Here is a 14,208-nt window from a genome sequence, read left to right on the forward strand (position 1 = left end):
ACAGTAATCTTCTGCAAATTTATGTTGATTGTAACATACTCGTCTGCACTATAAAATTTGGGATCCCCTTGCTGTTCATTCCATAATTCAGCTCTCTCGTGCATGAATTAAGACATTATTGATAGAATTCAGTAAGATACAGCAGAATTTACAAATTATTCTTGCATGAACAAGAACATTGGGTGGGGGGAAAAATTATCTGGGCACACGAGTGACTATATAACGGCCCTTTTCTAGGTCATATATTGTTTTCAACTGTGGTTTTCGCAATTGTAATACAAAAAATGCTGCGAGCAATGCTATTAAAAGAACAGCAAATAATGAGAAATACGTCACTGACTCATCTCCAACAATCTCATCAAGGTTATTGATTTCCGATTCAAGGGGCTCCAGCATTGATTGAAAGATCAAAGCACCAAGAGTCCAGTCAAAAGGAACACTTTCAGTATTATTTGCAAATCCAATCCTACAGGGAGAAAAGAAATTGTTATTTCAATACCAGGTTAAAAAAAATTCAACTGGATATCATAGATAACATGCTGAAGAAAGATTGTTTTCTCTAAGACAGTGAAAACCTCGGAAACATTCATGCTGTCCACCCACAAACATAGGCTCATGCATGCACATAGAACTGCATGTTCAGAGTCTCGCACATTAAGACATTAGAAGACCAGTTTACTAATTCAGACCAAGACACATTATTTGCAGCTCAAATGAAAAGTTTGGTTATACCAGTGGCTGGTCATAAACGACCAAGACTCCTCAAGATTGCAAGGTAATACTTGAGTGCATACGGTTTTGACCTACAAACTTTTACCATGTCCAACTTGCTCCCATTTTCAACACATGATGGTTTTCCCACGTATTGAAACAAGGTTGCTAGAAGAACCAAGGCTGCAAAACCCCCCCAACCATCAACCAAGGCCAGGATGAATTACATGCAAGTTTCACAAAAGAACACAAGGAGAAGATTGACACTTGCCTAAGGTGCAAGGAAAGCAATAGTACCTTTTATCATTCATTGATACTCCAAGGCTGTCGTGCAGCAGAGCTAACATGTAGGCAGAAGAGAAACAATATCTCAACAAATCCAAATCATCGATGCCATTATGCTGGTCTTTCAGTTTATCCCAGTCATCTTCACAGTAGTGTTTCCCAGCTGCCTCTAATTCAAACAAAGAAACCCTAGGAACCAGCCCAAAAAACTGTACAAGGTTTAGTACTTGCAGGTAAGAAAAGGCAACAACCAGAGCAGCTTATAGGAGAAAAAAGGTGTAGGATGTCTGCACTGTATTAAGAAGCATAGTAAATGGCAATAACGAGTGCAGAAAATTTCCTAATACATATTCAAGTACAATTTAGAGATTTTTTCCTTTCCTGCGACTTCAAGTTAACATATGATCTTACAGTTTTCTATCTAAAACTTTGTTTGTTAATATTATATCCTTTTCATATAGTTATTTGACCAAAGAAAATTAAGTCAATTGAGCAACATGCTGTTGAAATGTCTACACTCATTCAGGCACATAAACTCACACTCAGGAGTATTTTATAACAGTGCCTCCACCATAGCAAAGACGACTTAGAATATTAGCAAAGCTTGGTAGCATTTGCTTTGCTACCATTTGCATTCTTAGTCTAGCTAATTAAAGTCAATGTGCTGTTTCACTACTTCTTGGCTAAAAAATCAACAGTAATGCTATCAGCAATGCTATGACACCAGGAAACCAGCAAACAGCTAGTGATATAGTGGCAATGCTTCATTGCCAAGTTGATCGGTTGGGGGATAAAGATTATGGATTGGATTCTCTATTGAATATAGTTGGAAGCTGGAATAAGCTAGCAATCCTAGAGCACTAGCTTCCTTCCACTGTGCCTTTCATGGTAGGTGCAGCAACTAATGGATTGGTCAGACCTAAAGAAGCAGAGGCAGAACAACCATGCCATGTAGGCCCCTCCTGTCAAGCTCTCAGTTCTAATAAATAATAAATATGGCACTAATAAGATAAAGCCAAGCCAGAATAGTTACAATCTACTCAACCTCTCACCATTTTTGTAAGAAAAAACTGGAAGAAAAAAAAAACAGAGAGAGAGACAGAGTGAAAGTGGTAGATCAAGTTCAAATCCAGACCAAAAAGCTTTGAGTATTCAGCCCACAATGGAAGAGTTTTCAGCCCAAGTTGTGGATATGGACCTGGTTGCATCTTGCAGCCAAATTGGTGAAATCCAATTAGTTTAAAGTTACATTCAAGTCTGCTTGGGGTTCCTAAGTGTCTATTATGTTTTTTTTTTCTAATTCTATTTGGGTTTTCTATGTTTGGAGGTTTGTTCCAAACATTAAAGCTGGTCAAGATGGCTTTTCCTATTCTTGGAGAGATGTTCCTAGCTTATTTTTGTCTACTTTCAGCGTGTACTGAATAAGTTAAGTTTATGAAATATAGAACTCTATGAAGTATTTTTAGTAAATTTTCTTATCTCTTAGGTGGATTCCATGAGTGGTGAAGTAAAGATATTATTCAGCAGTGGTGTGACTTATCTCTAAGACTTTTTCAATCCCATTTTGAGAAACTATCTTTATTCTTTTCAACTCCAACCATATCACAGAAACATAAACATGGTTACAAGCACAGTATACGAACGTCCACATATGACATGCATGTCGAATTATGTAACAAAAAAGTTGCCCTTAATTTCAACTCATGCCGTTATTCACAAACCTCGGAAGCATAGAACACGTTGTTTTGAGAAACAGGCTTGCTTTGTAGCTCCATGAAAAAAGGGGAGACAATGTTACAGGGAGGATGCAAGCATTTCTCTGCATAAATAAAACATTGAAAAAGGAATTATTACAAAGTAATTCTTTATTTTCTTTTAAATTAAAGAATCAAAAGGCTTTCGAAGGCATTAAACAGTTCATCCAAGGAAAATATCGACCATCAATAAATAAATCTATTAGACCATGAACGTGTTGCAGCAATGGCAAATATGCATGATTGAGAGAGTACAGGGAGCAGAGAGGAGATAAACTACAAGGAATGCAGTCCATGTGAAGTTACATGGGGTTTTATGCCCAATATTTTGATACTAGATAACAAGAGCACGATTAGAAGCTCAGTACTTCTAGTATTTAGACAACTTTGTTTATCAGAATAAAAATAGAAATTGCAGTTTGTCTCAGCAGCAAGGTAATTAAGTTAAAGGTTTATAATAGCTGATCCAGTTAGGGAGCACAAACAGTGTACTGGGATGTTGAGTAGTTCAATTTTGAAGCATATTTTGACTACCAAGCAAACTCGCCCTGCAATTTTGCTTGGCCTATTAGTCTGAAAGTCCATTCAACAACAGCAGAGATAGTTGTCATTTTTAATATCACATATTTGCAATAATACTAACATGGCCTATGTACAATATACATATTTCTTGCCTATTCCAAATGCCAAAATGCTCAAGTAATATGAATAATTTCTGTTTAGGAATTGTTATAAAGCACAGATCAAACAATACAAAGAACACAATCAAATTATACAAACAGCACAAAAATCCATCAAGATAAAAGAGAACAAGATACCTTGTCTGCTCTTCAACAATGCCAGAACTTCAATCCTGCATGCAGTAAAGTTTCCAGCTCCATGAGACAGCAGAAGCTTTGGGTCACTTATATTATATGCCATCTCATATCCTTTGGGAATGCAAGGGTTACCAACAAACCCATCCCTATGAACCGATGCTGCACAAATATAATTTTACTTGCTATGATAGGTGATTCAATGACATTTTTCAAATCTGAAATTAGAACATCAACGATGCATCAATGTTTTTCACTAGATTGACTCACATACAATATATTACCAACAAGAGTAAAATTTGCAATACATGGCCACATGATTTAATGTAAAGTCTTTCCTCTTCGATGTTGAATGGAAAATGTACTGCTCAAACCCACAAAATTATCTGCAACACTCTTCTTTAAACATAGTTACAGCTTTAAAAGTATTTCCACAACAACTGTTAATCATGTCAAAGACAACAGCAGGGCCCATTTTTTGCTTTGAGAACAAAAGGAATAAATTGTTAGGGGGGTAACAAAAGCAACTGCAAAATATGGTACGAGCAGCAATGCAAGTCCTTTTGTTTTACTAATTACTATTATTCCCGACACAACATGGTATGGGATTATTTGGACTACAAGAGCAAACCAGATTACAGAGCAAGATTTGGCAAGTAATGGTCAACAAATTGGAATTCATTTATCAACAGATTGTTTTTCTTCCATTTGAATTCATTTCAATAATTCTTTTAGTTGCTTTGATAGGTGTGATTGCCACAGCTCATGAGTAATAAATCTTTTAAATTGGCAATCACAATCCAAATCAGACTTTATTCTATGTTATCACATTTATTTTAAGATTATTCATATATAAATTCTTTTATTCGATCTATATTCCAATCTATTTTTTTGTTTTGTAACTTTGATATTCTTATTCAATTTTGAAGCCCACTAAACTCAGCCTTCATCTAAAGAAAAGGTCGGTGTAGAAACTTACATGAACTCATATCTCTAGAGCTGTGCCATTCATGCAGTGATTCCCATGCTGTGTCCTGTACAGAAACAATGGGCCCTCCCTAGTTAGGCAACTTCTTCAACACTACTACTTTCGAAACACCAAAAACCAATGCAAAGTTGTTGCAGAATGCAGATAACAAAAAAGCACAAATGAACACAGACAATATGGTCCAATTCCATCCTAAGACAATAAACCCTCCTAAGCCCTTCAGTCTCCTATTTTTTCAGGGAAAAAGAGCTCCCAAGCAAAACATTCCTTCCCTTCAACTTGAAAACCCCTATCCCAAACAAAGTCTTAAACTGACAGCAGATAATGTCTATTTCAATCTTGCAAGAGCAAAAGTGTAAGAAACTTTGTCCACAGTTGTTTCTAGCAGAAATGTCAATTTGTTATTTTAGAGCATGCATCAGTCAGAAAGATGACTGGAAAACAAAAGGAGATGAACATTTGACACTTTGATCAGCAACAAAGTAATACATATGGGAAACACCTGGCCAAATTTTGGTAAGCTTTGTGCCTGAAGGTTGTAAGCAACTCCAGCCAGTTTTATCCTTCGTGAAGATTGCACTTGTGCTGCTTCTCTTGAGGCAAATGTAATCTGCATTTATTAGTCACACTGTTCAAATTCTTGTTGAGAATAGCATTTATCCAAACAAAGTCCTAGTGCACATATTCTGGTGTGATGTTATTATCATTCCTCTATAACTGTGAAAAAATTATCCAGCAGACCAGGTAAACAAGGGCACTAAAGTTATCATGAATCACTAGCCACTTAAATCCATAAATCTACTCACTTGTACCTAACATAAACCCATTATTGACTGCTTTTTGTTCGAATATTTTCACAAACTAATTTTCTGGCTAGCATAAAATGGACTAGTAACAGCTGCAAATAATGGGATTTCATGGTCATCTTACAATGTATACTCTTTTCTGAATTGACAGGTCTGAAACAAAAGGTGTACTGGTGCAGCCACCAACCACCATCGAGGTTCATGGTATTTGGCATGGCATCTATTTTATAATATTGCACAACAAAATCCTCCTTTCTGCCCATATTTTTCAGTCCTTTCCCCTTCTGTTTTTCTCATTTCTTCATTCAATCTGACTCTACTAAGTTCAAACCATATCTTACCAATTGTAAATCATGTACTGTTTTTATAGTGAGTTTAATGCTACAAAATGCCAATGTCAACATGCTATTTCCATAACTTCATTGACCTATGTAGACAGAAATTACAAGCATAAAAAAGAGGCAAGAAAAGAACCTGCAAAGAATTGCCACCAAGCTCAACCATCCCAGTAGTTTTGTGAGGTTCACTTCCCATGGTTCCATGAACATAGTTAACAGCAACCCAGGAATAAACACCCCTTTCTTCTTCTGTATCGAAGAACACATCAACATGTCATTCAAATCAACACCACTCAATAAAAACTTAAACACAATTAAGTTAACCACATCATCTGCCTAAATTAAACAAATCATCACATAGCAAATGAGACCACTTTTCGCTCATAACTATTTCATTTACTAGTTAACACAATCAAGTTATAGTGCCGGATATCAACATATCTAACTTAAACACCCCTCATTATTAAAAACCCAGATCAAATTATATTCATAACACCACAAACAATCAAAATAAAGCCAAACACGTTATCACGAACCTTCAATAACACGCGCCCATTCGTCCTTAAATGCAAGCCCAGACCCTCTCAAAACCTTCCTACACACCTCCAGAATCCTCTCTTTCAACTTCCCTTCCAACCCCACCATTTCCTCACCCCTAACCATCAACTGCACCCCGGCATTCCCCCAGTCCCTCCTCGGAACTCTCTTTTTTGCAAACTCAACCAAGCCCTCAATCAACCCACCCGCATTATCCGGGTCCTCCGCAAACCCAGCCAATCCAGGCCTCACCTTCATTGACCCAGTAACCAATGGCAACTGCCCATTACTAAAACCTAAATTCCCCTCCCCCAACAACTGATAGACCCGGACTCTACACGCGGCCCGGCCCGAATCAATAACAACACTAAAAAAACGGGTATTAGGGTTGGAAAATTTGGAGGAATGGTGGATCTTTCGGGCAGTAGAAAAAAGGTAAAAAAGGAAAGGGATGGTCAAAAGGGTGGCTAAAAGGGCTAACAATTTGTGGGTTTTTTGGGATTTGGTGCTTTGTTGCTGTGGTGGGTAGGGCGAAGAGAAAGAGTGCATGCGTGGGTGTAATTGGGTCCGGTGGAGTGGGAAGTAGGCCGCTGTGGAAGGTCTGGCCTGAAGGGCTGAGAAATCCATGACACCTTTGTGTTCTGGAGCTTGGAAAGGAGATAATAGTGGGAGACTTGTGGTTTCCTTTTTTGTTACATTTGTTGGTGGGATTTTTTGGGGGAGAAAGTGAGGGTTGAGCTAAGGGAAGTGCATGCAGGACTGCCCATGGATGTCAACTAGGAACACGCGCTCAGAGGCGGACCGGTCTCATTTCCTTTTAATGTTAAAAAAGAAAGTCATAGAGATGACAATGTTTTTTACATAAAAAGAAAAGGAAAAACCTTAATATTGAATATGGATCTAATAATATCAGGTAATTTAATAATTTAATTTAAATAGTAGACAATAATATGAGACGAAATATAAAAAGAATATGGCAATCAAATAAAAAAAAAAGTCAATGATAATAAAGAAAAGATATTTAGAGGCTAATCGTAATTTCACGGTGAACATCGCTCATAATTAAAGAGAGTTTGCACATCATCAGTCACGCTCCACCCAAACACTTGGGTGCTGATAGGTGCCCAAACAGCTGAATCTAAGTAACTCACATGATATTTATAATTTTAACTATTTTAATAAATAAAAAATGGAGAGACCCCTTAATATATTGAGGTATATTTTTCTCTTTTATAAATATGGTTGTATGTTCATTATTATTATTATTATTTTGAAAAGATATAAGAAATTTTCAACCCAAAAATTAAATTTTTGTGTTCTTAAAAGCAAATTAATATTAATATTATAGCTCAAGAAACCCGAACAAATCATTTCATCTTTAATTATTTTTTCAATAACAAATATATCTTATAAAAGAGATAATTTTATCCTAATTACATGTTTAACAAGTTTTTTTAATAAAAAATAATTTTATCATTGTTCTGGATTGAATATATATATATATATATATATAAACACAGTAAAAAGGTAATAAAAAACAATTATATCCTCAACTGCATGCATAGAAAGTTTATTTGGTAAAAATAATTTTAGCAATAATTTATCTAAGTGAATAATACAATAAAAGAGTGAATAGTGATACATTGAGCTCTTTTATTACTTGTTTTAATTTTAATGTAATTTCTACACGCCCAGTTGTTTGAACAGGGTTTTAATCCATAACTCCACCTCTCTTCAGGAATCAAATATTCAGACATGTCTATAGCTTCGACATAAAAGATGTGCTAGGAGAAGATGTTAATGCAGGCTTCAACTTTGCTTCAATGATCAGAAGTCAATGTTAAACGTGAAAAGCAATGCAGGCTAAAGTTCAAAATTCTGTAACCATGGAAACAACCTTTGTATGACTTGGAATCTTACATTCCAATTCTTAAAAATCGAGTTGTACAATAAAAGTTAAATTAATATTAACAGCCATTGTTCCATGAAAGAATAGCCAAGAAAGAAATGCAATTCCTTTTGCAAAATATACAGCTATTTTTCAGTTGATCTTCTGATCAGGATAGATATCGACAAATTTTAACTTAATCGGGCGGAAGCCCGGGTAATCCTTCTACTAGAACCGGACTGGGAACCCTGAGAGGAAACACATCCAAAAGCTGCTGCTGGGATATTTGTGTCGGCTCTCAGCCTCTTCCTTTTGGATCCTGCTGGCAGCTGGCTTTGAATATGCCCATTTAGGTCACGCTCTTCCTCTATGACCTCAGTTTTGGCCACTCCGCGATGCCATTGAATGCCACAGCTTGGACAGACTATTTCACCCTGTAAAATCTTTATATTAGTGACTTCACGAAGTAAAAGTGACTATCTGTCAATTGTTGATATCAAGACAATAGATTCATCAACACTAATACCCTGCTATGCGAAATTTTCTTCTCCAGGCAGTGATGATGAATTCGAGCTGTACATCCTTCATTTTGACACACTTTTCCCTGTCAAAAAGAATGCGAATAAATCATTGGATCTAATAGGAGCAACAAACAACATTCCAATAGCTGAGGCCTAATTATATAGAGAAAAAAAATTGCGACCATTAGTCAGTTGTTTAGTTCATAGGATAGGCTTTTAAGACTAAAACTCCATAGCATTATTGCAGTTATCTGGAGGTAATTGACCATTACAAATACTTTGAAATGATGCACATGATTCTCTATTTTCTTTTTCAATCTATATATGTGTGATGTAGTTTAGTCTCCAATCAAGAAGGTCATCTAACAAATGTAAGAAGCATTGTCGAACAATCTTCTAACTTGTATCCAATTGACATCATCCACTTAAGTTGGATTTCCCTCGAGGATAACAACTGAAAAGAATCTAAGTTGAATTCATAACATAAAAGCAGATTAAATAGCATAGAATGCACAGGAGGGTTGAAGAAACAAAACCTTTACTCCAGCTTCATTGCACACCTCACATGAAGGTATACCAGAACTATTGAACCAACTTCGCAAATCAAGGTAGGATCTAGCACCAAGTCCAATGGCACCATCTGGTGTGTGGCAAAGCCAGTTGTCTCGAACAAGTTCATCAAGTGTTTTTTCCTTTTGGGACATGGAGAAGTTCCTTAAAGCAGGAGGGATCTGAGATGGACCTTCCTGATATTCTGACCCTGTCCCGTTCTGGACCTGGAAAGAGACCAGGATTGCCAAGAACATTAGCATGCATGCATGCATAAAACAAAACACACGTCTGTACAAATGAAAATGGGAGAGAGTTCTTCATTGTTCCTGACATCACGCTAATGGTTAAAGAGATATAAATATGTTTTATACAACTAGCAAGAGACTTGTCTGCTTGTAACAACAGTTTAAGTTGAAAGTGCATGGATTCAGCAATCTTTTTGTCACAAGATTTATTAACTGTGATCTGACCATCAAGCAAAGAACACCATCGACTGCGCTAATTTGTAAAATAAGACAGTTCATCTACAGAGTGATTTGGCTAAGCACTGCAAAAAGATCATGCGTGGCAGGAATTTTTGAGGAATACAAAAGAAATGCCTAGATAGAGACCGTGAAGGAGATGATGGTGATTTTTGTTGCTCAGGAATATTGGTTTAGGCCATCATCTTCGGCTATAGCAACCAACTGCAATTCCAAATGGCCAATAAATACATTTTAAAAATGAAAAAATCAAATTGAATTGATGAAATCACAAATAGGATGAGTGTAGTCTTTTTTTCCCAAACAGAGTTTCCCTTTCCATAAACAGATCAAGCTTCTAAACAAACCACAATGAGAATTTGATTGGTTTTAAAACCATCACAAAAATAAGATAAGCATGCATGAAGCCATCTGCTAAGGGAATTTCACTGGCTTTAAACCACAAATTACTACTGCAGCTAGAAATGGCAGGAAGGATATAATAACACAGAGAATAATGAAGACTAAACAAGAAAATGAAGAGGTTTCAAGCTCCAGAATCGTACCAGAAGATCAGTGGGATACCAGAGTGAATTTCAAGAGCACAGTTCTACTGATTATAGTTTCAAAATATTCCAACACCATGAAAGTGTATTCATGCTAGGGTCTAATAACTGTCTCGTGTTAAGTTAGAGACCCCAATGAGATCCTAGTCAAATCCTCAGGTATAACATGATGTATGTCTACCAGAACTCTACACTAGCTTGAAAATGGCAAGCATTTTTATCACTCTGAAGGATATTTCACAATGTTTTGACAGAAGATGAGAGATAAATGCCATTGTTTCAGAGAAAAAACTTCCTAATTACAACATAGCCCAGAAGTTTCTAGTCCTTGTTGGTAAAAATAGAAGCCACTTGGCGTTGAAAAAATGTACTCGTAATGTTATTTCTTTTCTTGGTGTGGGATCATTTTATTTATGATCAAATTCATTGATTAACTTAAAAGTGCTGGTAGGAGAAAATTTTCAGACCTGATTCTCTAGTCGTATATTGAGAGCATCAATGTTGGATATGCTTCCTTGGGCAGTGACATACTGCACTATCGCTTCTATCTGACAAATGAAATCAAACAAACAAATAAATAACATAAACAACATGAATCTAAATCCCATTAAATTAAAGGCAGAACTTCAATAGCACAGTTGTTCAACTTATAACAGACTACAGGGAAAAGAAAGTTGTATACAATGATCAAGAATGGAGGGGAAAAAACAGAAACAAAACTAGCTACTCATGCTCAATAAATTAAAAACGAGACAAATCCTAAAATTTACTCACTCACAATCTGGCAAAACCAGTGGACCAGCACGATTCATTTCTAGATCACAAAAACAGTTGGCTTTTGAAAAGCAAACACACACACACACAAGAATCTGAGAATAAGGGAGCTTATATGTGTGATTTTTTAATTTTATTTTCAGTATGCTATGGAATACAGAATCCACAGCATGGGTTTCCTTTTCTCATTCCATATTACATGCCTTCACTGCTGAAAGGGAAAGTTAAGCTGCCAAACAGTAACTCCAAACATCAGGCTTAGATATGTGGCAGCATGGCATTTAATAAAGAGGATAACTCAATGCATTCAAAGGTGTATCTTAGAGAATTGAAATCTCATTAAAGATTCAATATTACGTACTTATTAGTCATTGCCTAATATACTCAAACTAATCCATTTCTTATGAAAACCTCATCATACCCAAGCCAACACTCGCACCTTACATTCCCATTTTTGCATACGAACTACAAATCAGCCACAGAGAATCCCCAACAAAAACAACTCCCAAAACACATATTCCACAAACATTGGTGAAATGATCACGGGGATCATCATTTCCCGGTCCACAGAGTCATCCCATGGAAACAAGCAACATAACCATCATCATAAAGCTTTTAACAACAATAACAATAAATGTCTCCCAAAATAAATCAAATTCCACTATGACACTTACAACGCCTTTAAATAAAGCAATCTGTGGGACAGAATACTTCGTTCCGAGCTTCGATTGCTCATCAGGAACAGTATTGACAAGTCCGTAACACACTCCACCATCATTTTGGTTTCTACAACACCTCATCTCCATTTGAACACACGACAATTCCTTGTTTATCTTCAGTAAATAATCATTGAATTCTCTATTGTTACCTCCTTCAAAAAAAAAATAACCATGAAAAAATAATAAATTAATTATGTCCCTCTTTAAAAAAAACCGTAATCTCTAATTTCACAAAAACTAAATATTCCTAATTTTTTCCAGTTTCAACGGAAAAAGAGATCCATTTTGCCTTAAAAATGATAGAAACATATATATATAGAGAGGGGGGGGGGGGGGGGGACGAAGTATTTACTCGGGTTTTTGCCGGTGACGTCAGCGAAGATGTTGAATAATTCGTCTTCCGTGAGTGGCCCGCGTGACATTAGAGCTTGAATGAGAGTGTGGTGCTTCCAATTGAGCACTGCCATTTCGGCGATTCTGAACCCCTAGAGAGTTTGGTGTTTGGATTCCGGGAAAATGGGTTTTAGGTTTGCGGCTTTTTTGAGGGGGCGGGTTTATATCATCATTTTTGATAATATTGGATTAATTTATAGCATCATTTTTGACACGTGGCAACATATTTGGGCCAAGCAAAGGGAGCCCAAAGGTGTTGTCAACTAAAACGTCAGCCCATGATAATACATAGCCCATAAGTATAACAATCATCTACATATCGATGCTCTCAAAAAATTTTGGGTCTTAATAGCATAGCTAACAGAGTCTATTTAACACAAGTATGTGTCTTTAATACACACTAAAAGTTGGATTAATTAGCATGGAAATATATAATACACCAACCAACAAGGATTACTATCGGCTTCAGTTCTAAAGGGGCATTAGGGGGGATTTAGGTATTTTAAACTTCAAAATTATAGATTTTTGAAAATTAATTATCATGCTTATTTGAAACCCAAGCCCGCATTTGTAGATCTTGACATTGTTTTTAAATTATTTTAATAAAATAGAATAAAATAAAAACTCTTCAATACATGCAGTATGTTAAGCATAAATATCTGAGTTTCATCATCATGTCAGATTTATTTCCAGTCTTGCATGGTATTTAAATTATTTTAATAAAAAAAAAACCCCTCAACATGTGTAAATTCCCTCTTATGAGTATAATTATATCCGCACTGTTTATATTTTTTTAAGATAGAAAAAGACTTCCACTTAAAAGTTAAAATTTTGTGTATATAAATCAGTATTTATACTATGGCTTAAAAAATTCAGACAAATTATTTTATCTTCCATCATTCTTTTAATACTAAATATATAACATGAAAAAGATAATTGACCTCAATTGCAAAGTTTTTTTAGCAAGAAAAATTCAATCATTACAGTAAAAAAGTGAATAGTAGCACACTAAGTATTTTTAATATTTGTTGTAGACTGGAACACTTTCTTTTTGTAATTTAGGCTCTATTTATTTGCTAAAAAAAAAATGTATTTTTAATATTTGTTGTAGACTGGAAATTTAGGCTCTATTTATTTGCTAAAAAAGAATTTTTTAAAAAAGTAAATTTCATAAAAATAAATTATTTTTTGATATTTGATAGTATAATAAAAAATAAATTGGAAAACACTTTTCAGTATTTTGTTATATCATAGAAAATAATCTGAAAAACAACTTATTAATATTTTATTTTTCTCAAATTTATTCAAATAACGAGAAACAAATCTTACAAGTTAAAAAGTTAAATGAGAATAAAATTGAAAAAATAATAATTTCATAAATGATCTCAAATAAAATAAATAATAATCAAAATAATAGAGATCAAATCTAAAAAATAAAAAAATAAAAGATGAAAAAATTAAAATAATAATATTAACATTTCATAAATTATTTCAAATAAAATAAGTAACAATTAAAAGAACGAGGATCAAATTTAATGGATAAAATCTTTTAATAAAAAAATAATAAAAGAAAAACAAATAACAATTATAAAAATGAGTATAAAAGTTAATATAAAAATTAAATTTTAACAGATAAAATTAAAAATTAAATATTTAAAATAATATATATATATATATATATATCAAAATTTTAAAGATTAAATTTGATATAATTAATAAATAATATAATATTTCTAAAAATTTTATAACTTTTAAAAAATGTTTTTTATCCAAAAAAAAATTTCTAGAAACCAAATTAAATTTTTTTGATTGAAAAGAATATTTTTTTTACAAAAAAATATTTTCTATTAATTAATTATTTTAATAACAAATAAATATAAAATAATTTTTAAAACTATTTTTAAAAAAACAAGCAAATCATGCCGTTGCATCACGGTTGTGATTTACAATAAAAATAGGATTTTGATGTTTGGTAATCTCAAACCACATTTTTATTTGACATCGACCATGTAAAAACTGAGGTTGGACCCATAGTTTTTAAACCCGGCCTGGTGGTCAGCCCGGTCTCAAGCCCAGATTCCGGGTTTTGACCGTGTCGGC

General features: G+C 34.5%; 2 protein-coding genes and 1 long non-coding RNA gene across 3 annotated transcripts in view; 1 reads left to right on the forward strand and 2 right to left on the reverse strand.

Moving 5' to 3' along the window:
* Window positions 1–46: 46 nt before the first annotated feature.
* LOC105112297 (probable apyrase 6) lies at window positions 47–7,061 on the reverse strand. Its single transcript, XM_011007963.1, has 8 exons — window positions 6,234–7,061; window positions 5,834–5,946; window positions 5,056–5,163; window positions 4,545–4,599; window positions 3,569–3,727; window positions 2,718–2,815; window positions 1,009–1,205; window positions 47–466 (listed from the first exon to the last, which is right to left on the reverse strand). Exons 1-8 carry the CDS (start codon window positions 6,859–6,861, stop codon window positions 196–198), a joined length of 1,629 nt encoding a protein of 542 aa, XP_011006265.1. The 5' UTR covers window positions 6,862–7,061; the 3' UTR covers window positions 47–195.
* Window positions 7,062–8,141: 1,080 nt separating this feature from the next.
* Window positions 8,142–14,208, reverse strand: part of EMB1379 (embryo defective 1379) — a 9,122-nt gene continuing 3,055 nt past the window's right edge. The window contains exons 2-8 of the mRNA XM_011007995.1: window positions 14,068–14,075; window positions 12,068–12,231; window positions 11,671–11,867; window positions 10,690–10,770; window positions 9,180–9,419; window positions 8,649–8,726; window positions 8,142–8,556 (exon numbers count right to left, since the gene is read on the reverse strand). Coding sequence (XP_011006297.1) covers window positions 8,314–8,556; window positions 8,649–8,726; window positions 9,180–9,419; window positions 10,690–10,770; window positions 11,671–11,867; window positions 12,068–12,182 — 954 coding nt within the window. The 5' untranslated portion in view covers window positions 12,183–12,231; window positions 14,068–14,075 and the 3' untranslated portion in view covers window positions 8,142–8,313. The remainder of the gene's footprint in view (window positions 8,557–8,648; window positions 8,727–9,179; window positions 9,420–10,689; window positions 10,771–11,670; window positions 11,868–12,067; window positions 12,232–14,067; window positions 14,076–14,208) is intronic.
* Window positions 12,165–14,208, forward strand: part of LOC105112314 (uncharacterized) — a 10,237-nt gene continuing 8,193 nt past the window's right edge. Inside the window, exon 1 of the long non-coding RNA XR_839725.1 lies at window positions 12,165–12,235. This is a non-coding gene — a long non-coding RNA (uncharacterized LOC105112314). The remainder of the gene's footprint in view (window positions 12,236–14,208) is intronic.

Source organism: Populus euphratica, unplaced genomic scaffold (genome assembly GCF_000495115.2).
Source record: "Populus euphratica unplaced genomic scaffold, PopEup_1.0 scaffold5.1, whole genome shotgun sequence".
In the NCBI taxonomy this organism is placed as follows: domain Eukaryota; kingdom Viridiplantae; phylum Streptophyta; class Magnoliopsida; order Malpighiales; family Salicaceae; genus Populus; species Populus euphratica.